The sequence below is a fragment of the Rosa rugosa genome, chromosome 2 (genome assembly GCF_958449725.1).
Source record: "Rosa rugosa chromosome 2, drRosRugo1.1, whole genome shotgun sequence".
In the NCBI taxonomy this organism is placed as follows: Eukaryota; Viridiplantae; Streptophyta; class Magnoliopsida; order Rosales; family Rosaceae; genus Rosa; species Rosa rugosa.
This window is the reverse complement of record NC_084821.1, coordinates 2,254,247-2,281,139: the sequence shown is the minus strand read 5'-3', so window position 1 is coordinate 2,281,139 and position 26,893 is coordinate 2,254,247. Positions and strand designations below refer to the sequence as shown.

At 35.7% G+C, this 26,893-nt stretch overlaps 2 protein-coding genes across 2 annotated transcripts; both read left to right on the top strand.

Annotated features, from left to right (window-relative positions):
- Positions 1-564: 564 nt before the first annotated feature.
- Positions 565-3,174, top strand: LOC133733716 (callose synthase 9-like). Its single transcript, XM_062161360.1, has 4 exons — positions 565-682; positions 1,064-1,272; positions 2,476-2,573; positions 2,961-3,174. The coding sequence occupies exons 2-4, from the start codon at positions 1,071-1,073 to the stop codon at positions 3,006-3,008; spliced, it is 348 nt and encodes a 115-aa protein (XP_062017344.1). The 5' UTR covers positions 565-682; positions 1,064-1,070; the 3' UTR covers positions 3,009-3,174.
- Positions 3,175-3,935: 761 nt separating this feature from the next.
- On the top strand, positions 3,936-26,745 carry LOC133733715 (callose synthase 9). The gene is made up of 52 exons (XM_062161359.1): positions 3,936-4,095; positions 4,505-4,709; positions 5,520-5,617; positions 5,962-6,125; positions 6,428-6,524; positions 6,972-7,082; positions 7,156-7,281; positions 7,746-7,835; positions 8,440-8,537; positions 8,668-8,785; positions 9,358-9,486; positions 10,412-10,488; positions 10,559-10,637; positions 11,019-11,141; positions 11,549-11,648; positions 11,807-11,930; positions 12,084-12,273; positions 12,378-12,430; positions 12,970-13,030; positions 13,129-13,210; positions 13,776-13,825; positions 14,203-14,289; positions 14,577-14,662; positions 14,765-14,789; positions 15,300-15,394; positions 15,488-15,569; positions 15,670-15,830; positions 15,947-16,067; positions 16,742-16,839; positions 16,920-17,010; positions 17,103-17,263; positions 17,353-17,462; positions 17,696-17,830; positions 18,385-18,453; positions 18,549-18,732; positions 19,283-19,397; positions 19,933-20,052; positions 20,226-20,341; positions 20,421-20,504; positions 20,593-20,705; positions 20,967-21,019; positions 21,086-21,262; positions 22,468-22,515; positions 22,880-23,038; positions 23,626-23,739; positions 23,823-23,911; positions 24,201-24,359; positions 24,447-24,549; positions 25,569-25,688; positions 25,903-25,953; positions 26,057-26,239; positions 26,335-26,745. The coding sequence occupies exons 2-52, from the start codon at positions 4,508-4,510 to the stop codon at positions 26,569-26,571; spliced, it is 5,718 nt and encodes a 1,905-aa protein (XP_062017343.1). The 5' UTR covers positions 3,936-4,095; positions 4,505-4,507; the 3' UTR covers positions 26,572-26,745.
- Positions 26,746-26,893: the final 148 nt, after the last annotated feature.

The following is a 26,893-nucleotide window of genomic DNA, read 5'->3' as shown; positions in this document are numbered from 1 at the left end:
TCCAACAGATTCTCTATTTTACAGCAATCTCTAAAATCTCCATATTCTTCCTTAAATTTTAGAGATTGCTGTAAATATAGGGAATTTGGTTTTCTCTTTCCTCACTTTCTCTAAAATAGGGAAAATTATAGGGAATCTGTTGGAGCAAAAGAGACTCATTTTTCCCTAAAGTAGAGAAAAATAAAAATATGGGGAAGCTGTTGGAGTTGCTCTTAGAAAGATGTCACACTAGACCCTATTTTAACTTTGATCGAGTCGGATCACGTTGAGGTCGAGTCACTCTTACCACCAGGAATGCTCCTCATTGACGGATTGAAAGTCATTTCAAAAAGAACGCAAAGAAACCTTTCCATGGGTGGCTTCCTTAGTTAACAAGATTTCCTTCCCAACCAAAAAAACAAAAAAAACAAAAAGTAGAGAAACTAAACGTCTAAACGTGGTAATGGGTCACATGCGGCTCACGTGCCATAACTTTTTTTACAATCAGATTCCCTCCTTTTCCCTTTTCCTTCACTTTTCAAATTCTTCTTCTTCTTCTTCTTCTCCTCTCTCTCTCTCTCTCTCTCTCTCTCTCTCTCTCTCAATGAAATCAAAAACCCACAGCCTGGATACCAGACTGATTCAACTCGTCGTCGTCAAATCGCTCGTCTAGGACTTCGCATTCACTCACTTCTCGAATCCGGTACGTCGATTTTCTCTTCGTTCCTCTGGTTTTGCCGAGAAATGAGTTTAAGCTTTTAGGAGATAGGGATCTTGTTGTTCGTTGCTGGTTCTAGGGTTTCAAATTCAGAGGTTCAGCTCGGATTAGATTCTAGTGTTAGGAGTTGAGTTTTGTTAAAGCTTGGATTCAACAATGAATTAGATATAGTTGTTTAGTTTTGATTATAGTCAGTGTACGTTGAGTTACCGAGCGGTAGATGGAGTCGAACACTTGAACTTTGTTTTGTAGATTGGAATTGAGGATGAGTAAATGGATCTGTGATTAGAGAACCTATGCGTTTGGGCTTTGCAAGCCGTGGAGATGGGAGTTTGTGTTGATATTGTGTTGTGTACGTTTTTGCAGAAAATATATGGCTCAAGTTGAGGAGCGATGGGAGCGGTTAGTCCGCGCAGTATTGAGGAGGGAAAGGATGGGGCCTGATGCATACGAGCAGCATGGGACTGGCATTGCCGGAAATGTTCCATCTTCACTTGAAAATAATAGGGATATTGATGAAATTCTCAGAGTTGCAGATGAAATCCAAGATGAAGATCCCAATATCTCTAGAATCCGTATGTTTTTTATTTATTTATTTAAATTTTCTCCAGTGCTTGTGTTAAACCTGCATATTTATTCCCGCAAGTTATTACCCATATAAATTTCTATTCTTTGTACAAAAAACTCGAGAGATGATAAATGCATAATTCTGTCCCATATGAAGTCCAAGTCCACCCTCCATGTTGCCATAAATGATGTTCTATTTTTTTTTTTAGTGCTTCTATTCATACCTCCTATATTAGTATTTAGATCTCCGATAATAAACTTTATCATCAAACTTTCACTTTTGTCCTTTGTTTTTTTGTTTTTTTTGTTTTTTTAACACCTCCCTTCTTCCTAACTCGATCTGCAACTCCTCTGGAGTCTCACCTCTCCTCACCCAGCTAGAGAGAGACCTTTGCTAATTTGGATGCATCTTCTTCTTGTTATATTAGAAATTGAACAAAAGTCAAACCAAAAATGAAACAACGAGCTTTTAAGATCGAAGCTTTAGAAGAAGAGGAGGAAGAAAACTCGGTGCAGCCACAAGAACTCCACTCCAATCCCTTCAAAAACATGTCAGCAACAAACATCCTCTCTCATCGAAATATATTAGAAACATATGCAGTACCAAAACCTCTTCTATCATCCAAACTAACATGTTAGAATATGTTTTGATCCGAGTAAAGTGGATCTTGATGTTCATAGTTTTTTTTTTTTTTTTTTCAGTTTACTAGAAGGGCAATAGGATTTTAAAATGTTTAAAAATAAGAGGAGGTCCAAATAACCATATGGGAGGTATGAATAGAAGCATTTTTTTTTTTATCAATCAGACAATCCATGTACGTTGCAAAACTGCAAAGCACCAAAGTTTACTACCCTTCAAGGGTCAGATAACTGAAATATGCACCTGCCAATAAGGATCAGTTTCCTTGCCAAACCTAAATTTTTGATAAGGAATACTCCAAAAGTATAATCAAGACTAAAGCACCCATGAGAAGATACACATGCATATGATGTTTTTTCTTGGGAGCATATGTCATAAGTTCAATTAGGGTGGTAGTGGAGAAATGACAGGATGGAAAAATCATCTGAGTTCTCTTTTCGAAAAAGAAAAGTGAGAAAGAAATCATTTAAATGCAGTTGTTCCTGTAAAATTACAGGTTTAAATATGTGTAAATTGTGTGTATGAGATTGTATGTACAATGGAAATACTGATTTTTTCTGTTCACCTGCAGAATGTGAGCATGGTTATTCGCTGGCTCAAAATCTAGACCCCAATAGTGAAGGAAGGGGAGTTTTACACTTCGAGACCGGATTGATGTCTGTCATTAAGGTACATTCTTCTCATAGAATACTTCAATTATCTTTCATATTATGCATGATGCTCATGTTAGTTTGTTTGTTCTGAGTCCCAGTTCATATTCATTATTTATGAATGAATTAGGATGGGAAGAGAAGTGGTAATTAGCTTGACTGCAAATTAGATTGTATCTTGTCCACATTGCTTTATTGTTTGTTTTGACAATCAAAAGTTCCTTTTTTTTTTTAAAAAAAAAAGGATGAATTATCGATCATGTCAGTCTTAGGAAGACACAAGTCATCTAGGTTAACCTACTGTGCTTGAGCTTTGTCGCATACTCGCACGAGAGAAAAGAGCTTCATGTCCTGATACCAGTAGAATGTGACGTTTGCAATTTCAACATATTGTCCATGGTGCAAGGTGTATTGGGCTGCAACTGGACCTATATTTACAATCTTGGGTTGGTGATACAATCGGGTAGCGAGGAGCCCACCACTTACAAATTGACGAGAGAGGGGAGGGTTATAACTAGAATTTGAGTGCACCTAAATTGGGGCCATTTTAGTCCCTTGTCACGGGAGATGGGCTAAACTCTATCTAATTTTTGAGGTCATAAACTTTTATGGACCTGTTTGAATGAAGTGGTTTGACCAAATCTTGTACGAGTTACACTCTTGATTAGAGTGATACTGTCTCTATTTCTTGCAAATGTACGTGTACATTTTCTTTTTGAATGGAAGAAAGTAATATTCATTAGTAACATGTAAAAGTACAAGAAGGGGGAAAACTGACCTGGTTGGGACTCACTAATTGACTCATAAGAAGCCTCAGTCTGCTTACAACGACTTTAGAGATGACCTTCCAAGCTCAATAGGCTTTTTTATGTCGAAAGCCCCCACTCGCTATCTTATTGCAGACGACTAACGCAAGCCTACTCTAACAAATCCCATACCATAAGATCTAGTTGATATCTTTGTTTCGTGTGTTTCCGGGAGAAATAGGTACATAACTACCATGTAGACCCTTTAATAGGATCACAAGATCATGGAGGGCACATTCGATTAAAAACAACTCACCATTGAGCAAGAAAGTGAACTTTAATTTCACTTAGGGAGCAAGTTTCTAAGAAAAAGGGCTTCCTTAGTTAACAAGATTTCCTTCCCAACCAACAAAAAAAAAAAATAAAAAAAAAATAGAGAAACTACATGGTAATGGGTCACATGCGACTCACGTGCCACGAGTTTTCTTCTCCGCGTGAAACTGAGCAAGGGGGGAAGACCAAACCCAAAAACCCAAAAACCCAAAAGTCCAAAACTTCACGACAACCGGCTATACCCGGTAAAACCGGTTCCCATTTTCTTACAATCAGATTCGTTCTTTTTCTTTCCTCTTTCCCTTTTTTCCTTCAGTTTTCAAATTCTTCTTCTTCTTCTTCTTTTTCTTCTTCTTCTCTCTCAATGAAATCAAAAACCCGCAGCCTCGATATCAGAGACTGATTCAACTCGTCGTCAACTCGCTCTTCTAGGGCTTCGCATTCACTCCGTTCTCGAATCCGGTACGTCGATTTTCTCTTCGCTGCTTTGGTTTCGCTGAGAAATGAGTTTAAGCTTTTAGGAGATAGGGATCTTGTTGTTCGTTGCTGGTTCTAGGGTTTCAAATTCAGAGGTTCAGCTCGGATTAGCTTATACTGTTAGGAGTTGAGTTTTGTTAAAGCTTGGATTTCAACATTCAATTAGATATAGTTGTTTAATTTTGATTATAGTTAGTGTTGAGTAACCGAGCAGTAGATGGAGCTTTTCGGAGTTGGATTCTTGAGAATTCCGTAGCTGTTTGTTTTGTAGATTGGAATTGAGGATGAGTGAATGGCTCTGTGATTAGAGAACCTATGCTTTTGGGCTTTGCAAGCCGTGGAGATGGAAGTTTGTGTTGATATTGTGTTGTGTTTTTTTTTTTTTTTTTTGCAGAAAATGGCTCAAGTTGAGGATCGATGGGAGCGGTTAGTCCGCGCAGTATTGAGGAGGGAAAGGATGGGGCCTGATGCATACGAGCGGCATGGGACTGGCATTGCCGGAAATGTTCCATCTTCACTTGAAAATAATAGGGATATTGATGAAATTCTCAGAGTTGCAGATGAAATCCAAGATGAAGATCCCAATATCTCTAGAATCCGTATGTTACTCGTTGTTCTTTTTTTATTTAAATTTTTCTCCAGTGCTTGTGTTAAACCTGCAGATTTATCTCTGTTTCTATTCTTTGTACAAAAAATTCGAGAGATGATAAATGCATAATTCTGTCCCGTCCAAGTCCACCCTCCATGTTGTCATAAAAGTCCTTCTATTTTTCTTTTTCTTTTTTTCGAATCAGACAATCCATGTACATTGCAAAACTGCAAAGCACCAAAGTTTACTAGCCTTCTAGGATCAGATAACTGAAATATGCACCTGCCAATAAGGATCAGTTTCCTTGCCAAGTCTAAAATTTTGATAAGTAGCACTCCAAAAGTATAATCAAGACTAAAAGCACCTATGAGGAGATACACCGGCATATGATTTTCTTTTGGGAGCATATGTCATAAGTTCAACTAGGGTGGTAGGGGAGAAATGACAGGTTAGGTTTTGGTCCTCTTTCTGGGCATCTGTATCAGTTGCCTTTAGGGGTGAAAGTCTGCCATTGATTTTGAAGGCAGCTGTTACCTGGATGTTTCTTTTCTAATCTGTTCATTGTAGTTTATTTCAATTGAGTGGACAACTTGGGAAGTGAATTATATTTCTGTGCAATGTGAAGTAGCTTCTTATCTTTGGCAGAAGTTATATTAATTTAGATGGAAAAATCATCTGAGTTGTCGTTCAAAAAAGAAAAGTGACAAAGAAATCATTTAAATGCAGTTGTTCCTGTAAAATTACAGGATTAAATAGGTGTAAATTGTGTGTATGAGATTGTATGTACAATGGAAACACTGATTTTTCTGTTCACCTGCAGTATGTGAGCATGGTTATTCGTTGGCTCAAAATCTAGACCCCAATAGTGAAGGAAGGGGAGTATTACAGTTCAAGACTGGATTGATGTCTGTCATTAAGGTACATTCTTTATATAGAATACTTCAATTATCTTTCATAGTATGCATGATGCTCATGTTAGTTTGTTTGTCCGAGTCCCAGTTCGCAATTCATTATTTATGAATGAATTAGGATGGGAAGAGAAGTGGTAATTAGCTTGACTGCAAATTAGATTGTATTTTGTCCACATTGCTTTATAACTTTATTGTTTGTTTTGACAATCAAAGGTTCCTTGTTTTTTTTTTTAACACTTTTATCTTACTTTTACATACATGCTTATTTTTGTAATTTAGTTGTTGTGAGAGTTCTTATATTTCAATTTAGTTATAACTTGCTTTGTTTTATCCATTGGAGCAAATATCCAGCAAAAGCTAGCGAAGAGGGAAGGGGCAACCATAGATAGAAGCCAAGACATTGTTCGCTTACAAGAGTTCTATAAACAGTATAGACAGAAAAATAATGTTGAACAATTGCGTGAGGAAGAAATGAAGTTGAGGGAGTCTGGTGTTTTCAGTGGAAACCTGGGCGAGTAAGTATCTCCAGTCCAGTATGACCTGATATGGGTGTTCTTTTTGTTTTGCTGGTCTTTCTGCTAAGTACATTGTAATGTCTTTAGATTTTCGTTAGGTTGTGAATTTTTATGCTTATGATGTATAATTTTCTCTACTGTCTAATGTCTCGATTGTCGTTTGATGCGGCTTTGAACTTGTACACACACTGGGTTTTTCCTGTCAGATTGTATAATCTCTCTGTTATGGAAAGAATAATTGCATTGTTTCGAGTTGTTTGGGTGTTCTAATTCATTTTTTAACCTTTTGTTTGTTAAATCAGACTGGAAAGGAAAACAGTGAAGAGGAAAAGAGTATTCGCGACTCTAAGAGTTCTGGGCAAAGTTTTGGAGCAGCTGACAGAGGACATTCCAGAAGAGGTTGGTTGTATAGTACTGTTAATCTTTTCAATGCATAGAACCATCCTTTGTATAAAATAAGAATTGAATTTTCTATCCCTGATCTCTGAATCCATCTATGAAGCCTAGTGACTGTATTTGACCCATTAAAGACCTAAAATCACTCTTTTGCCGAACTGTTATGAATCATATAAGCATAGTTGGACAACTTTTCCCGCTCATCTTAAGTTCCGTTAAAATGTGATGAAGTAAAACTTATATGTCTTGCTTCTTATCTAGTTTATGATTGTTATGTTTTCTTGTTGTGCTTTTGACTCTTTTGTCTTTACACAGAATGCAAGAGATGTTTTGGTACAATCATGTGTATATGATATAATTACTCCTATCTATGTTCAATCTTGCATTGCTATATCGTGTAGTTACACACATAGGTATCTCTTGTTATAAGATTGTCTATCTGCGTCACAGCTCAAGCACCAAATGGAGATAGATGCCGCAATGACTGAAGACCTGATTGCGTACAATATTATTCCACTGGATGCTCCTAGCATTACAAATGTTATCATGTCCTTGGCTGAGGTTAGTTGTTTTATTTGGGTTTGTTAAAAGCTTGGTATTTGTGCACACTCTAATTAAAGAAAATTATGGTTAGGTTCAAGCAGCAGTTTCTGGGTTAAAGTACTTCAGGGGCCTACCAAAGTTACCGACAGATTTTCCAATTCCTGCTACACGAGAGCCTGACATGCTTGATTTCCTGCATTATGTATTTGGATTTCAGGTATATACCATCTTGATTACAGTTTCCCCTGCGTCTGTATGTTTCCTTTGGCTTCTTGAAGTCTCAATTTTCAACCAAGTTTTCAAATTGGGTTTGCATCATCTATATTCTTTCGATAAAGTTACTATAAAATTTGACATTTATATTTTTTGTTGGCGGAGTTATACAATTATACAATTTTTAGGCAGTTGTTGGCTATTTTTTATGGTAGATTTGGATAGACTCTTTGTCCTGCTTTTTGTTGACTACCATTTGGATGGCTTCATAAGCATGGGTTTAACTAGTTTTCTAATGATAAAGTTGGTACATTTGGCTTAAAAAACTGTGTCAAATTGATCAACCTGTTATTTTCTTTATACTTCCATAATGAATTTCCATCCATAGTTCATCAGATAGTGATATGCTTCACAATCTCTTTGATGTCATTAGTTTTTGAGTGGTTTTATGTTTCTTCTCCTATGCAGAAAGACAATGTTTGTAACCAGCGCGAACATATTGTGCATCTCCTTGCAAATGAGCAATCACGGCTTCGTATTCCTGAAGAAACTGAACCTGTAAGTCTCTCATCAATATTCCATGTTAATTGAGATAGTTAACTGAGAAGTACATGATGGGGCGGCATTGTTGTGTTGCCAATTAATATATGTTTTGTCTTGAGTTTAGTGTTATTGGAAGTAAAGGATGGGGTGGGGATCTTTTGTAAATCTTATTTTTGATGCCAGCTATCCATGATTTTAATGGCATATACATCATTTAAACTTGAATATAATAAACTATATCTACCTACTCGTCTGGTACCTATGCGAAAGTGATATCTATAAGAAGTTCTTCATGTATTTCAGACACATGACATGATAATACTGCACTTTATAATTTGGAAAAGACGAAATTTTGTGGACAAGTTTGTCTTTGACGTGCTGGCCTCAGTGGGGGTTTACATAAAATGAAATTTCTATCTTAATATGATATTCATATCGTTAAAGATGGTTAAACAAAAGTACACATCTTATTTTACTTCAATAGTCTCCATAAGAACTTATTGGACCTCTTCATAAGGTTTCCAGTTATTTCATTACAGTGCCATGTGTTATTGAAGACTTGTTGTAAGGTTTAATTTTTTTTATCACAAATTGTGACTTGTGTCCTTGTATTGCGCAGATATTGGATGAGGCTGCGGTGCAAAATATATTTTTAAGGTCCCTAGACAACTATATTAAGTGGTGTAACTACTTGTGCATTCAGCCAGTTTGGAGCAAGTATGGACTTCTAGATCTGGTTTCATATCCTTTCTTACTTCACTCTTCCGATGATAAATTGATATTTTCTTGTTTTTTAAATGATGGTGATTGATGATAGTGACTAATGGAATCAATCAATTTTGTGCAGTTTGCAGTCAGTTAGCAAGGAGAAAAAGCTACTGTTTGTTTCCATGTACTGTTTGATCTGGGGTGAAGCAGCCAATGTTAGATTTCTTCCAGAATGCTTGTGCTACATATTTCATCATGTAAGTGAACCTGTTATTGAATAACTGGAATTGATCGTTAGTTTTTGTTTACTTCTCTCTCGTAACATCCTTCTGCATGGTTCACCCAATTTAGTTTTAATTGGTGAAGTGAATGAATCAGTATGATGCTTTAAATACAAAGCACATGAATTTCAATAAAGTGTTACTATGTTTTCTGGTGAATTTGCAGCAACTGCGATGAAATGAAACAATGAAAAAATAGGCATTCCATTCGTTGTGTCATTGTGGAATTTACTTACCTTTGATTTTGAAGTGATATGGAATCTCTATAGATTTTCATAAGACTGGCGTTGAATCTGAAACACTTGTCTGTCCTTTTGATCTTAAATGCTTCCCCAAATATCTCCTTTTCTGTTTGGTTGTTTGTTTTAGTCCAAACTAAGGTGTCTATTCTTATTCTTATAATTATTTTATGATCAATCAACAACGTGTCTATTATTATATAGTATGCTACTGTTCTGCAGGGCCTCTTACCTTCCTCAATGCAGCTCTGCTCTTTTTTGCCCCCAGAAGCCAATCTTAATCCTTTTGTCCTTGAATGTAATGTGCAGATGGCAAGGGAAATGGATGAAATTCTGAGGCAGCAGACTGCACAGCCAGCCAACAGTTGTAATTCTGAAAATGATGGAGTTTCTTTCCTTGATCAAGTTATATATCCTCTGTTTGAGATTGTGTCTGCGGTATGTATTGGCTGCCTTTTATTGTTTTACCTGAAATTTGATAAGGATGTTCACTAGCATTTACTGCTATAGTTTATTACTGTTTGTTTCCTTCTCTGATTGCTGTGGCTAGTTTGGATTGTTGCTGAGACAAGTGTATACCTGCTATAGTTTATTACCATTTGTTTCCTTCTCTGATTGCTGTGGCTAGTTTGGATTGTTGCTGAGACAAGTGTATACCTGCTATAGTTTATTACCATTTGTTTCCTTCTCTGATTGCTGTGGCTAGTTTGGATTGTTGCTCTTCATCTGATTGGTGTGGAAATTGGGATTTCTATAATACTGACAAGTACACACCTATTATTCATCCAAATAATGATTCAAGTTTTTATGCTTTGACTATCGTGTTGTTTACTTTTCTGCGTCCAAATTATTGCTACATGAGGTAGGCATACTTATTGATTACGAGTTTTTATTATTTTTAGGCATCCAAGTGATTCTTTTGTTTACATTTTCCCTGTTGGAATATGAATTCTTTTATTACGTATTTCTCTTTTTAACTTCTGTCATAGATGATGTTCTAAGGATGTCAAATGGACTCCTCTCCCCTGAGTTTTCCATGCTTGTTCTGTATAATATTGTCTCATTGTTGATAGATAGTTTCTTGCAGTTGATTTCTTCTCTTAGTTCTATTACTATGAAAAGTAAGTTATTTTTTCATATGGCCCATTGAAAATATAATGTATGCCTTTCATTCTCGAATTTTCAGCTGTTACTTTGTTTCTAAGTGAGCAGGTCATAGATATTGATAGTGAATCATCAACTTTAGTTGAACTTATTCAATTGGGCCGCATATACTTGTCTGTTGGGGGATTTTGTCTTTTCATGGATGTTTTAGCTACAAGAAGGTTTTGTGAAATCTGCTTCTAATATAAGATCTGCACAGGAAGCTGGAAACAATGAAAATGGACGAGCACCACATTCTGCTTGGCGCAATTATGATGATTTTAATGAGTACTTCTGGTAAGATATCTATAAGAGTGATGTGTATATTTATAATTATACCTTAAAGCTAACCATCTATTCTTTTCAGGTCACTCCATTGTTTTGAACTTAGTTGGCCCTGGCGCAAAGGTTCATCATTTTTTCAAAAGCCAACGCCAAGGTCAAAGGTTGTCTTCTTTCATAGTGATGTTTAATCTTAGTTGTTGTGACATTTTTACTGTTTTCTGGTTTGTAAGTTCTGGGTTGTATATTTCTTCCTACATATTACAATGTCACCAACTGTTGTCTACAGTGCATTTCTTCTGTATCAAATATATAATTTTTGTCAATCTATACTTTGGTTAAGCCGGATATCTCTCATTGGGCATGTTGCAAGCTCTGTCAAAATTTGGATTTTGTGTCAAGAAGCTAAACTATAAATTGTTTTATGCCTAATTGAGGTATTGTTTTTGAGGATGGAATTTGTAATGTCAAGTGACACCAATATTTTTTACGCCAACAGACAACTTGACATATGTAGTTAATATACTTCATCTTTTCTGTTGCAGAATATTCTCAAATCTGGCAGAAGTCAACATCGTGGAAAAACTTCATTTGTTGAGCATAGGACATTTCTCCATCTGTATCATAGTTTCCACCGTCTGTGGATATTCCTTGTGATGATGTTTCAGGTTTGCATGTCTAGTTGAATGCTCAGTTTTGATATGAGGTTCATTTCTTGTTTAGTATTTCATATAGTTCTTGCTTCCTTCCACCTATCCTTGATCTGCTTCCTACCCAAACAAGGAGATAGTAAAACTTAGAGCCTTGGAAAAATCCTTCCTTTTTCCCTGCTTTCAAAAATAAACTTTTGTCTTTTGGTTCTCTGACTATGGTCTTTATGCTCTAGATTTTTTGTTTTTTTTGGTTTAATTTTTTCTTGCTTAAGAAGGTATCTTTACTTCTGTAACTGTTATTGCTAGTTTAATAATATATTTCGGTAAATTTATGATCCCAATAGATATCCAAGTTTATATTCTGTGACTTCTATGACTCATCTTTCTTTTTGTAAAGATATTATATACCTTTTAACTTTCAGGGACTTGCGATCATTGCATTCAATGGAAGTTTTGATGCAAAATGTATTAGAGAAATTCTCAGTCTCGGTCCGACATTTGTTGGAATGAAATTTCTCGAGAGTATGTTTCTTTACTGCTCAAGAAGTTGATGTGTATGTTTTATTTAACATATAAGAACTTGTTACATGTTAACATTGTTCCATTAAATATTGGCAAGTTATTTTTTTACTACCACTAGTGTAATTCATTCAATAGCTGAGAAATGCTTCTTCATGTAGGTGTTCTTGATGTTCTTATGATGTATGGCGCCTATTCTACAACACGGCGCCTAGCAGTTTCTCGAATTTTTCTCCGATTTGTTTGGTTTGGCACTGCATCAGTGGTCATATCTTTTCTTTATGTGTAATTTCCTGATTACTCTTTTACATTCTTGCATAAGCATATCGTCTGCTTTTGTGTTTAGTTTTTTTTATGTTTTTTATTTTATATATATATATTTTTTCCTATTCTGATGTTGTTAAACAAGGTAACATTTCTGTCTGTGCCTTAATGCAGGAAAGCTCTCCAGGAAGAGAGTAAACAAAATGGAAACCCTATTATCTACAAGTTGTATCTGCTCATTGTAGGCATATATGCTGGTATCCAGTTCTTCATTAGTTTTTTCATGCGCATACCAGCCTGCCACAATCTGACTAATCAATGTGATCGCTGGCCTCTGATTCGCCTTGTCAAGTGGATGCGCCAGGTTTTATTCTAACGAGTTTCCTTTCTTGTCATTAATCATGTAGTTGTTTCCTAACATCTGCTTTATCGAACCATTATTTATTGTTGCTTTTGTTCATTTTTAAGGAACGGTACTATGTTGGACGGGGCATGTATGAGAGGACTACTGATTTCATCAAGTATTCCCTAATCTCTGTTGATTTTTATTTTTTTCTTTATTTTCTGGAACTATATACTGAACACTAAGCAAATTTTTGGTGTATCTTCTCTGTTATATTTTTTTATTGTTCAAAGTGGAAATGTCGCCCATTTATCTGATAAGAAGCCATAGGTTGTGATAATACAATTGTAGTAGTTCCTCAATCTAACTATCTATCAAGCTATGATCTCTTGTTTTGAATCAATGGACAATTTAAGGTTGGTTGGTAAATGCTAATATCTAATGATCATTTACCGGCTGATGTCCATGGATGGGTCACTTTATGTAGAGAGATACCTCATTAAAAAAGTAGAGTAAATGAACAATGTTCCACACATCAATTTGACTTCTTAGTCATTGTTTGTGGTGATGAGAAATATATTGTGATTATTTGGCTGTCATTTCTTGTTTTTACATATTTTAATTGAGGATTGGAAATCTGATGCTTAAAAGTTAAAACCACTTGAAGTTGCTCCAATTTCTTTTGTTTACTTTTGTCGGCTTTTTATTTTGTTGCAGGTACATGTTTTTCTGGCTTGTGATTTTGAGTGGAAAGTTTTCATTTGCATACTTTCTCCAGGTTTGTAATATTGATCATGCTTCCATGGTGGTATTGTTCTATAGTTGATTTATTCATCTGTGAATGAATCTTAATCTCTCCTTTTTGGAAATTTTTAGATCAAGCCGTTGGTGGAACCAACCAGAGTTATAGTGAACACAAATGCTATAACGTATACTTGGCATGATTTTGTTTCTAAAAGTAAGTAACCATCCTATCATTACTTGAAAAACTTTCAGTAATTGACACAAGTGGTGAGGGGTGTTGGGAATTAGGTTTGGACTAGGCGAGATCAGGGGCTCGATTCCCTCCAATGTACCAAAAAAAAAAAAAAAAGCCTTTCAGTAATTGAAATGTTTATATCTGTGCTAATATATTTTGTGGATATTCTTAGGTTGATTTATATAAAACCTTAAATTGGTACAGCTCTTTGAATCGGGAAAGAAGACTGTTGTTGAGGGTCTTCTATTTTATTTTATAATTTTTAATTTATTTAGCGGTAAGCGAGGTGGCAGGCTGGATGAACTATAACTATCACCCATTCCAATTTTACTCAATTTTCAATCATAATGATACTGTATTTTTATGTGATTGTCTCAAATTCCTCTGACTCTTAAAATCAAACTTAAAGTTAGAAAGTTTCTAGGGTTTATCCTTCCAGAATTCCATTGAGTTGTCCTGTGTATTATGTTTTCAAGTCATAATGAAAGCACATGGATCTTCCTGAATGATTCTCCTAACTGTTTACATCGTGTCGTGCTTGCAGACAACTATAATGCTCTGACAGTTGCTGCTTTGTGGGCTCCCGTGATAATTGTAAGTTGGATATTCTTCATCTGTTATTTTTTTAGTCTACTCAACTTTGTAACTGTTGCTCTTCTGGGATCTGGCAAGTGTGTTTTTGTGGTCTGCTTCAGCCCACATTGTTTGTATATTTTATTTTTAGTGTTGACAATGATTCTGTTTCCTTGGTTGGAGGAAGATCGTTTAATTCGTAATATTATGTTTGCTTCAATTTAAAATTAAAATTTTGTTCCTGATGCTGGTAAATAGAACTGGAGATGGTAGACTTTTTGGAAGTGAGTTTGGTTCGTTGGAACTCATTTCTCTTTTGCTGGTGCATGTTTCCTTCCTTTTCTATTTCCCTTATTGTCTTTCTTTCTTATTTATTTATTTATTTTTATTTTTTTCAGATTTATCTTTTAGATCTCTATGTATTTTACACCGTTATATCTGCTGTGTGGGGATTCTTGCTTGGTGCCAGAGATCGTCTTGGAGAGGTCAGTTAAAACTGTTGCTTGGGTCCTTCCGTTGTGTTCTTATTGTCAATCAATTTTAATTTTACTTAATGGGGTTTTTCATTCGCCCAGAACCTTTCACGTGTATCTGTACGATTTTTTTTTACTGTCCGGTTTTGTCCATCAATTTTACTTAAAAGGGGTTTTTCATCGGCTCATTGATGCAGCACCTTTCACTTGGATATGTGTATATGATTTTATTTATTTATTTTCTTTTCATTAGATATATCTGAAATGTTTTGTTTATATTTATTTATTATTATTTCCAGATTAGATCATTGGAAGCACTTCATAAACTATTTGAGCAGTTTCCGGGAGCTTTTATGGACACTCTTCATATCCGCCTGCCTAACAGGTTATATGAATAGATATTCATTCAATTAATTGTCTATACACATAATACCATGAGTCAATCTCTTATCTTTAAATTTCATCTGACTGCTTATATATTTGGCAGGGCTTACCATCAGTCTTCCAGTGAGGTGAGTCAGTAAAAGAGGCAGGCAAAAAGCTATATCTTTCAATAAATTTAAAATCTCGAGTACCTTGGCTGAAATAAAGTATTAATATATTAGTGAACTGTTTTGATTAAAATAATAAGTCTTTGTGATCTTGTTTTCTTTTTAATTTGAATGTGGTATTTGGTAGTAATTTCCAACATTTGTTATGTAAGTTTAATAATTGATTTGTTCTCATGCGAGTAATGCTCATTAGAGTTTGAGTCTTCTCTAATAGATTGGTACTTCTTTCTTTCTTTCTCATCTTCTTAAATTTTCTTTTCTGGTCAAAATAGTTCTTTTGCAAAATTATGTCTCTATTGCTGATACCGTGTCTGGTGCTATGGTATATATCTTCTTACATGGGTGATGCTCTTGTGGTGAAATCTGATTTTGAAGGAAGTGCTGTGTACAGTTGGTGTTTCTTTATTCATTATTTAGTTCTGGATCATTTTTGGGTGTATATGGGAAGCATAACTTGCTGTGCGTTTCTAGGATATTGAGAAGAACAAGGTTGATGCTAGTCGATTTTCTCCCTTTTGGAATGAAATCATAAAAAATCTGAGGGAAGAAGATTATATCACTGACCTGTGAGTGTTGAAATTATTCCATTGATTTTATTTTCTCACTCTACCTTCCTGCAACCAGTCAATCAACTAATTTTTTTTTTCACTTGTTTCCAGAGAAATGGAGCTGCTTGTAATGCCTAAAAATTCTGGAAGTCTTCCCTTAGTTCAGTGGCCCCTTTTCCTTCTTGCTAGCAAGGTTACTCTTCTACTAATTACTTGAGCAATTTTATATTCTCAAATTAAATTTTGTTAATTTTATAAATCACTTTATCACTAATTAATATTAAATTTTGTAGATATTTGTTGCCAAAGATATTGCTCTTGAAACCAGGGATTCACAAGATGAGCTTTGGGAAAGAATTTCTAGAGATGACTATATGAAGTATGCTGTCCAGGAGTGCTTCCATAGCATTAAGCTTATCCTAAGTGAAATATTGGAGGGTGAAGGAAAGCTGTGGTAAGTTTGTGTTAGAAGATTCAAATGCGATATAGGCTCTCATATGCATAAGATTATGAGCAGACGTTGAGGTTGGAGAAATTCTTTTTTATTGTATCTATCTTCTATCTTGGCAGGGTTGAAAGGATATATGATGATATTCAAGTAAGCATAGTGAAGAAGAGTATTCAGGCTGACTTTCAACTGAACAAGCTGCCACTCGTGATTTCAAGAGTTACTGCATTAATGGGAATTCTGGTTTGTACTAGTTGGATCCTTACTTTTCTTGTGGTTCTCATTATTGGATGTGTATTGGCGCTTGATGATACTTTTGCTATTGTTTTTCTTTGTATAAACTCGTTTGTGTTCAATTAGTACAGCTTATTTGGTTGAATGTTAACACATCTTTGGAAGTCTTGATTTTGGTCCATGCCACTGATGTGTCAGGAATAGCATTATTCCATGTTTTAAGGTCGAGAGGAAAGTTTTTTATGGCTGGAGTTAAATTGTATTCTTTTTAATATTTTTAACTGAATATATAGAATTAAATATTGTTATCTATCATTCAAGACTGGAAGATTGCTGTAGCTTAGTTTTCTGGCTTTGTGTCTCCTAGGCTAGTCTTGCCTCGCTGATGTTTATTGTTCCCTGTTCTTTTTCTGCTGTGAACATCTTGTCCACAGCTCTGGTACCTTTTTATCTATCAATTAAAGATGTTTCTTTTCTCAAAAAAAAAAAATATATATATATATATATATATATTAATTAATATGAAATAATAATAATTTTCCGATAATTTTAAATTTTGTTCTTGTTCTGATATATATTGGTTTTGAGGATGTTTTATGTCTTACTAGTACATTTTGTGTGAAAGTAGCATGATCAAGCACACCGCTTTTTATTTACTTTCTAATGTTTTATTCTATGTACAGAAAAAAGAGGAAACATCTGAACTGGTGGATGGTGCTATTAAGGCTGTTCAAGATCTCTACGACATTGTGCGCCATGATGTCCTTTCTATTAACATGAGGTCAGTTATACTTCTCTTTATGTGCCAGTATTTGCAGAGAGAAGTAGTGAGATATGGCTTTAATTCTCGGCAACTTTTAGGGAAAACTATGAAACATGGAATTTGTTGTCAAAAGCACGGACGGATGGTCGGTTGTTTGCCAAGTTGAAGTGGCCCAAGGATCCTTCATTGGTATGTTTGAGAAGTCTCTTTGCTTGTCTGTTTATATTTATGGTTCAGTCATGTTTCTTTGTATGAGATTATAAGTTTTTGATGATATGCAGAGAGCACAAGTCAAAAGATTGTATTCATTGTTGACAATTCAAGATTCAGCTGCCAATGTCCCCCAAAATCTGGAGGCCGGACGTAGGCTGGAGTTCTTTACAAATTCTCTTTTCATGGAGATGCCCGAAGCAAGGCCAGTCCGTGAAATGTTGTCGTTCAGGTAATAAGTTCTTCATCACCTTTGTTGTGTTAGATTTATTTGTGTTTGACATACCTGGCTGCCTCATCTATTTGTTTTCGTGTATGCAGTGTTTTTACTCCATATTATGCTGAGACTGTGCTCTATAGTATCGCTGAACTCCAGAAGAAAAATGAAGATGGGATATCAGTATTGTTTTACCTTCAAAAGATTTACCCAGGTATTTTTTTATTCCTCTAATTAGGTGGGGAAGTGGTACAATAAACAAAGAAAAACAAACCAGTCGAACCCAGAAATGTACCCAATGCAGAGTGAACTATGGTTAATCATATGCTCATATTTCTCTTTTTATATATCTGCATGGTATTTTGCATTTATATGGAAAAAATGTTCTTTTTTATTGTATCGCTTGCCTATGGTATTAACATTTGTCATTTTCTGTGGCCGTGGCAGATGAGTGGAAGAACTTTCTTTTACGGATTGGCCGTGACGAAAATGCACATGACTCGGAACTTTATGATAATCCCTCTGATATTCTTGAGCTTCGGTTTTGGGCGTCTTACCGAGGCCAAACATTGGCCAGAACTGGTAAGTTTCATATTTAACAGGTCCTTGCTTGTATTGGTTATCCAACTGACAACTGGTTAGTTTAGGGCTTTCTTTGCTTTTGTTTCACTGTTTCAATAGTAAACCTTAATGACTTTGTTTTTTTTTTTTTTTTTTTTTAGTATAATCATATTTTCTTGTCCTTAGCTCTGTAATGAATTTATTCTGTACTGTTACTCCTTTTATCGTAATTAGTAATTACCATGATACTGGTGGCTTGTATTGACAATTTGACATGAATGATAATGTTTATCAGATACTTTTGCCTCATAAAGCTTGTATTTAATGTAATGTATTGAATTTTTTGAAAATTGACATCGTTTTGGGTGGAGAAGGATACTGAGTACCAGGGGAAAGTAACTTGTTATACTTGCATTATTGTTTGCTTTCTTCCCCTCAATCTTTTGAAAATTCTAAGGCTAATAATTTTCACACTTCCTACATAATATAGTTTAGAATTTTGAACGCTTTTCAAATGTTTATTTGTCTTTATGATGGTTGCCCCCTTAAACTTCTTTGTTGTTTGAGATCTGCAGTTCGTGGGATGATGTATTATAGGAAGGCTCTTATGCTTCAGACCTATTTGGAGAGATTGAATTCTGGAGGTAGGCAGCTATTTATTCTTATGTTTGACGACTATTTTCTCTTATTAATTTATTCTGCTTTATGAGAAATTGAGAACCCAACTGTGTCTTCACAGTATCAGATGTGGAGGCTGCAATTTCTAGTGGTGATGCGGCTGAAACTCGAGCATTTGAGTTATCTCCTGAAGCACGAGCTCAGGCAGACCTGAAGTTTACATATGTAGTTACTTGTCAAATATATGGAAAACAGAAAGAAGGCCAAAAACCTGAGGCTGCTGATATAGCATTGCTTATGCAAAGGTGAGTTACTGCACAACTAATTCTTAATGTGTAAAAGGGGATATTCTCGTTTGGTTCTCATATGTTGGAGTTTTGCACATGTGGTTTCTGGCATTCTGCAGTCCCAGGGGGTTTGTGAATTTTACCATGGTTAGTTTGTCTTCTGGAAAATCTAACAGGGTAGATTGACTAGGAGTATGAAATATTTAAATACCTTAAGTTTGAGAGAACACTGCCAGATGCCCAATCCATTTGGTCAACATCAAGAATATGTTGATCAATCTCAGATTGGACAAGTTCTTTATTTCTCTGGCGTGTGCAAAGAGAATTCTCTATTGTTAGATACGAAGCACTGGTTAGAATAATGTCGTACCATTTTTTTTTTCCTTTGGCCTAAGAAGCATGAATTTTTGTTTGCTTAGTGAGCAAAATTCACAAGAAAGATCGGTATGAACTCTTACGAAATTCAGGACTGCATTCATTAAAATTTTCGTACATCCTCCACAACATCCACGTTAGCATCTATACCGCACTTTTGAAAACCTAATTTTTATGTTGACTTTATTGTTAGAAATGAGGCTCTTCGAGTTGCTTTTATCGATGAGGTTGAGACTTTGAAGGATGGTAAAGTGAACAAAGAGTTCTATTCAAAACTTGTAAAGGCAGATATCAATGGGAAGGACAAGGTATAACTTCCTTTTTGTTCACTGGCTTGTATCCAGTTGTTGTTTAGTTCTATAATTACGTCCTAGAATAACTTTTGAAGAAGATAATTTGTGACCAGTCAGTATCTATAGTTTCTCTGTAAGTTCTAGTTAGGTTCTTTGTTCTGTTTTCTGTTTCATGGTGAAGTGTAACTGTCTCAAGGCTTTTGTATCTCTAAGTGGGAAAATCGCTCACTGTTTGTAGTTCTTTTGTCCAGTTTTTGTTAAATTTATCTCTCGTTGTTTAGTGGTGGACTTCTCATGTATAGTTGTCTTGATTATTAAAGTACATTTTCTCTCAACCAAAAAAAAGAAAAAAAAAATGTGTGTTTTATATTTGTATATCTTTGTTATTATTTTTATGGTAAGTTTTGTAAAAATGCCTGTTATTAACTCTCAAGTCTTTTCTTTATGTTAAAGATCTGTTAATTATCAATATTGGTGCTTTTATAGTACATCACCTCTTCACTCTTGTTATTCTGAATATTTTCTGTGGACTGTAACTTCTATCATACAGGAAATCTACTCTATAAAACTGCCTGGAAATCCAAAAATAGGTGAAGGGAAACCGGAGAACCAAAATCATGCAATTGTATTTACTCGTGGAAATGCAATTCAGACAATTGACATGAATCAGGTGACTGATTATTTTTTCTTACTACTGTGTCCCATTAAACAGCTTCCTAAAATCAGTTCATTATTGTTACACCCATATCTTACTTCTGTAACTGTTGTATTTCCAAGTTACCTTTCTTCCCTTTACAGCTGTCTAACAGTGATGTTGCTCAATATTATTATTTTATTGTACAGGATAACTATTTTGAGGAAGCTTTGAAGATGAGAAATTTACTCGAAGAATTCCACCGTGATCATGGTATCCGTCGTCCTACAATTCTTGGTGTCAGGGAACATGTCTTTACGGGAAGGTATATTCGAATGTATACTTGCATACTTCTTAAAAGATGATTGCAATATTGTTCAAGTTATAATCTATATATTTTGCAGTGTTTCTTCTTTAGCGTCATTCATGTCCAATCAGGAAACAAGCTTTGTAACTCTAGCTCAGCGGGTTCTTGCCAATCCTTTGAAGTAAGTCCACTTTACTGATGCCAATTAACAGGGTACCTCTAGATCATTAACATCCGGTTACTTAAAACTGATCCCAAGAAATGTACAGGGTCCGTATGCATTATGGTCATCCTGATGTGTTTGATAGAGTTTTCCACATAACACGGGGTGGTATTAGCAAGGCTTCTCGAGTGATTAACATCAGTGAAGACATCTTTGCAGGTATGGTTCTTAATTGATAAACAATAAGGTGCTTTTTTTTTTTGGGTGTATTGTCCTTGTGCACTCTTTGCAGCTCATGAATTTCTTTATTTTTTTTTGAATCCTGGAAATTCGTTTTTGTCTGAGACTGGCTCTAGTAAGTTGATACTTCTAGAACAGTGGTTGAGATTAGAAGAAATCTAGAAGACATAGGTGACAGTAGGATTAATAATCTTGCTTTCGAAGGATTTGACTGAATTGTCAGTTGGTATTATTATGCAGGCTTCAACTCAACTTTACGCCAAGGAAATGTGACTCACCATGAGTATATTCAGGTAAGTTGTCACTTTCTTTATATGCGACAGAAAAAGGTTGTGGAAATATCTCATAGTGCATTTCAGGTTGGCAAAGGGCGGGACGTTGGGCTCAACCAAATTGCAGTATTTGAGGGGAAGGTTGCTGGTGGTAATGGTGAACAGGTTCTGAGTCGTGATGTATACAGGCTTGGGCAGCAGTTTGATTTCTTCCGCATGCTGTCATTTTACTTTACCACTGTCGGCTACTACTTCTGTACAATGGTAATGTTTCATCCTACGTTAACTCTCCGTTGTGGTTGGAATAGTCTACTATAAAAAGAGCACGTTTTTATTTATATTTCATTAAGCAACTTGCTATTAAGTATGTTCTTCAACCGTCATTTAGTAACTCCAACATTGTTTTAAAAGTCGAAAGCCTAAAGTGACTCGTTTTGTGTGGACGAGATGAGGCACAAGCCTCGACTCATTGAGGGCGTAAACCTTCGTCAATATGGAAATATTGCAATTATATAGATATTAAAATAATGTAAAGTAAAAGAAAGGAGAATAAAGCTTGAGATGATTCAGCCCAAAGAAAAAGAAAAGCCTCGAAAGGAAGAGAAAAGGTTGTGGAAAGCTGTTATTGGAGCATCTCTTGGAAAGTTGGAAGGCTGTATCTGTTCAATAGGATATGAGAAGTGGCAGAATAGGACCGATTTTATGACACTATGGAATAGGTTCTGATAGTAGAAAAGTGCCAGCTGTTTGCTTGAAAAGGAAAAACCGATTCCAAGTATTGTTTAGACCTCAAGTGAGACATATTATCGAAGAACCCAGAATAGAACAAAAATGAGTTATTTTGGCCAGAAGTTCCAGGGAAAAAGAAAACAAGAGAAGATTTCAGCTTGTTTTCTCAACTTAAAACACACATCTTCACACTACAAATAAAAAAGGAAATAACCAGACAGTAGCAATGTGAAAGAGGATTATCCCTTCAAGGCTGTGCATGTTTGTCGGAAACAGAAGCCATACTTCTTCACTTTACCTCAGGGCTGCCTAAGCGGTTTTCAGCCAAAACATTTTTTAAAACCTCAACTCCAATTGAATGATAATGTGACAACTTATCATTATTTGGAAAACAGACTAGGGGCATGAGGGGAATGAGGGGACCGCTTCTAAAATGTGACATGTGCTAAAGATATGACTGGGTTTGTCTTGTTTCTAACCATCACCACCCTCCTTTTGTTTTCAGTTAGGATTTTAATTTCATTAAATCTCGTTTATGCCTAATAATAAATTATTCCGTCATGCTAAAGTTTCAGTGCATTTTAAACGGAATTACTTGCCTACTCTTCAGAATGATTCTGCTTTGTGGTTGGAATATTACTTGGTTTTACTGTTTACTGCATCGTATTTCCAAGGATTTACCAAGGCAAAGTAACATGAATTTGTATCTCACATATCTTCCTTCTTTTTGGTTTGTGCAGTTAACAGTGCTGACGGTTTACATTTTTCTCTACGGGAAAACATATATGGTAAGGTCATTTTATGTTAATCTCATTCTATGCCATGCATTTATAATTGCTAAACCATTAGGAACAAGTATATGCCAATAATCTTCACTCTTCTGAATGTGATTGTAAATTTGTATTTCTATGTATATGTCATCAATAGTGAGGTAATGCATTCAAGCAATGGCTTTTCAGGTTTGAATGGGATTGGGATTTATCCTAGTTTGTTAATTTTTCATGTTTTTCATTAGTTCTTAAGGTTACTTTGGGGCCAGCTTGAGTGCTTATGCTTTGATTAACCTTTGTGCTTTCGTGTGTTGACTCTGATGATGCTCTTATGATTATTCTCAATCTTCTTCACAAGGATTGACACATGTTTTTATCTCAGGCGCTATCTGGGGTTGGTGAATACTTGCAGAACGTAGCTGAGGTAACCAAGAATACCGCACTGACTGCTGCTCTAAATACACAATTCCTCCTTCAAATTGGTATCTTTACTGCTGTCCCGATGATTTTAGGCTCCATCTTGGAACAGGGTTTCCTGCGGGTAATTATGTGTTTCTCTATTTACTCATTTTCTTTGATGAATTTTGATTCTGAATTAAAACAGATTGTTTAAGAAGTAAATCGCACCAGCATCCCATGATCCATAGACCTATCTTTTGTAGTCAAAGTACTTCTAAAGACTTTTTAAGTCATTTTAAAATCTGATTTCCTATATAAGGTTGCTGGTAGCTGTAATACCAAATATTGTTTGTATTTACATCAATATTCTTAGAACCTCCTGTTTTCTGGTTAGTTTCTAGTTCTGAGAATCTTTTCTTTCCTGCGTGTGAGATCTGTCCTGGTTTTGTTGGTTGAGGGCCTATGTTCTTGAGTGGACTGGTAGTCCATTAATATACTCATTACCACTGGTAGACAGCCTGGTTCAATTTCTCAAAACATAGATATTAGTTCTTTTGAGTGGTGTTTGATTTCATACTCTAGTATTCTACATAGAACCTAATTCAGCTTCTTCCAGGGTAGCTATATTTTACTCGGTGTATTTTGGGTTGTACTTATAATTTCAAAGGAAGTTTATTTGTCTCTTGTCATTACCTTATTAGTCATCTTTTTCATTGATTCTTGCTGCAGGCCATAGTAACTTTCCTCACAATGCAGTTGCAACTTTGTTCTGTCTTCTTCACATTCTCCTTGGGAACCAAAACACATTATTTTGGCCGGACAATTCTCCATGGTGGTGCAAAGGTTAGTTTTCTTTATCTCTTTTGTTCTTGATTAAATCTATTAATCTATGGCATATTGACTTGTGTTTTTTTTTTTTTTAATAGTATCAAGCAACCGGCAGGGGATTTGTAGTCCGGCATGTTAAGTTTACAGAGAATTACAGGCTTTACTCCCGCAGTCATTTTACCAAAGGGTGTGATTCCTGTTCTTTCTCTTCACTCTTCTCTTTTTGACAAGTTGCACTATATAATGGTGAATTATGAAATTCTATATTGCTATAGCATCTGGGAAGGTTGGGAAGTAATAAAATTTGGCAGATATGTTAGGATATTTTCAATATCTTACTTTCAAGTTCATTCAAGTATAATCCATATTTTTCTTTGTTAGCAAAGAAATATGTGCTTCCTATAAAAGAAAAATAAAATAAAGCTATTTCAGGTTTTGTATGTGTACTGATCATTTATTTTCCTTCTGGTTTGCAGGTTGGAAGTAGTTCTTTTGTTGGTAGTGTACCTTGCTTATGGATATGATGATGGCGGTGCTATATCATACATTCTTCTTTCAATAACCAGTTGGTTCATGGCTCTTTCTTGGCTTTTTGCTCCCTATTTGTTCAACCCATCTGGGTTTGAGTGGCAGAAGTAAGTGTCTTTCATTTCTCCTTTTAAAAAAATAAAATATAGATCCATTGTACTTTATTGAAAGTGACCAATGTTATTGCCTTTCAGGGTTGTGGAGGATTTCCGAGATTGGACAAATTGGCTTCTTTATAGAGGTGGAATTGGAGTTAAGGGTGAAGAAAGCTGGGAAGCTTGGTGGGAGGAAGAACTGGTAATACTTCTGATTTTACATCAAATTGCATGGCTTGTTTTAGTTACTTGACCAAATAACAATAACTGTTCTAGCAAACTGTATAAGAAAAGTCCTTGTCATTTTTGAACATAAGTTTGTGTAATAATGTAGTCTTGTATATATATTGTGAATTTATGTGCAAGAAAAAAAATGCTTGCCTGACACACAGGCAGTTGGCATATACTTGTGGGAGATTGGTTTCTAGGCTCTAATGAGTTGTAGCTACCTGTTCTAAACAGATTCTCAGTTTGATCTTTCTAACATCGAGTTAGACTGGTTAGGAAAGAATTGGTGCATATCTACCAGATGAGATTGAATCTGTAACCTTCTTTAGTTACACACCATTACTTGGGTTAACTGTTTGCCCCAAAGTCACTGGCAAAATAACTCAACAAACTATTAAAAGGTTAAAAGTCTTGGTTTTTGCTGTGCATCCTCTATATCTAATTTGGTAAATCTGTTATGATGCAAATTTTTGGTTGGAAGGCTGCTGTAATCTAGGGTTGTTTCTGTTCTGTTTTGCCTAGAGCATTGTTTTGCTCTTTTGCTCCTATTTTGTGGACTTCTGGTCCACCTTCTCTATGCTGTACCTTCCTTTTTATCAATAAAGTTTCTTTCTATTAAAAAAACAAAAGATAGGGACATACATTCTATAGCGTATATGTCAGATCATTGTGGGGCCGTCGGGGAGACTTATGGTCTTATTTTTATTCTATATGCATGAATATCATTGTACTCTGATTTTAAATTAGAGTTGTACGCCATAAATTCACCGAGGTCACATTCTTGATTGGGTCGGGGGCTTCTCTTCCTTGTAATACTACGCATTGTCATGTTATATTTTTTGTCTTAGATTTTGTCCTTGCTTCAGTCACTTGTCACTGAAATCTTATGGGTTCCCGCCCCAAACACACACACACACACAAACAAACCTTTCTTCTTGCTCCATCCAAGTTATTTTGGATCCCTTGTTTATATTCCTGGGTTTTCATTTGCAGGCGCATATTAGAACCTTGGGAGGAAGGATTGCAGAGACAATTTTGAGTCTAAGATTCTTTATCTTCCAGTATGGAATTATCTACCGGCTAGATGTGAAGGGATCAGATACATCACTAACGGTAACTGGTCCTTTCCTATATATGTGTGTTTCCCTTGTCTGCTATAGGGAAAATGATGAGTCATTATCATATGTGAACAGTGAAAAGCATCTTTAAGTTTTTGCTTTGTTATCTCTGTTCAGCAATGTCTGGGTTTTATTCAATTTCTCTATTTAATCTTTGCCAATGTCGTTATGTGCAAGTTTGACCCAACATTTTGCGGATGTTACTGTAGGTGTATGGCCTCTCATGGATCGTGCTGGCGGTGCTTATAATTCTTTTCAAGGTGAAAAATATGACATTAATAATACCATATACTTCACAGCTGAAATTGTGGGATTTTAGTTCTAGTAGATTTAATTAAATATTCTTTTTCTTTGGTTTCACAGGTTTTCACCTTCAGCCAGAAGATATCTGTCAACTTCCAGCTTCTGTTGCGCTTCATTCAAGGGGTCGCCTTCATGTTGGCACTGGCTGGTTTAGCAGTAGCAGTCAAATTTACAGATCTGACAATCGCAGACGTTTTTGCTTCCATTTTAGCGTTTGTACCCACTGGGTGGGGAATTCTTTCCGTAAGTCTCTTCACTTTAGTTTCTTCTGTTTCTTGTTTATCCTCTCATCAATATTTGGTTACATGTTCATAACTTGCACTCCTCTTTGTGGCCAGATTTGCATAGCTTGGAAACCCTTGATGAAGAAACTGGGCTTGTGGAAATCCATCCGTTCCATTGCCCTTCTTTATGATGCTGGGATGGGTATGGTTATATTCATTCCCATTGCGTTGTCATCATGGTTCCCATTTGTATCAACGTTTCAAGCTCGGCTCATGTTCAACCAGGCTTTCAGTCGAGGGTTGGAAATCTCTGTGCTACTTGCTGGAAACAACCCCAATTCTGGATTATAGTGTGTGTGTGTGTGTGTGTTTTTCTAGGTTGAGTTAGGGCTAGTGTGTATTTATTTTTCAATCTGCTCACCGACTAATGATGTAGTTGGGATTTTGATCTCTGAAACCTTGTAAATAGTCATGTATATCATCGGTTATTTTTAACCCCATCAGTTTAGTTGATTTATTACTGCACCTTATGCGAATAACGTACACTTGTTGCTATTTAGTTTTCATTTTTCCTCGAGTTATCATGACAAGAAGTTGAAGTTAAGCTTTTCGGTCAACATCGTTGGGGGAGAAGTTGGGTTTTGTAAGTTCCAATTGACGGGACACCAAAACT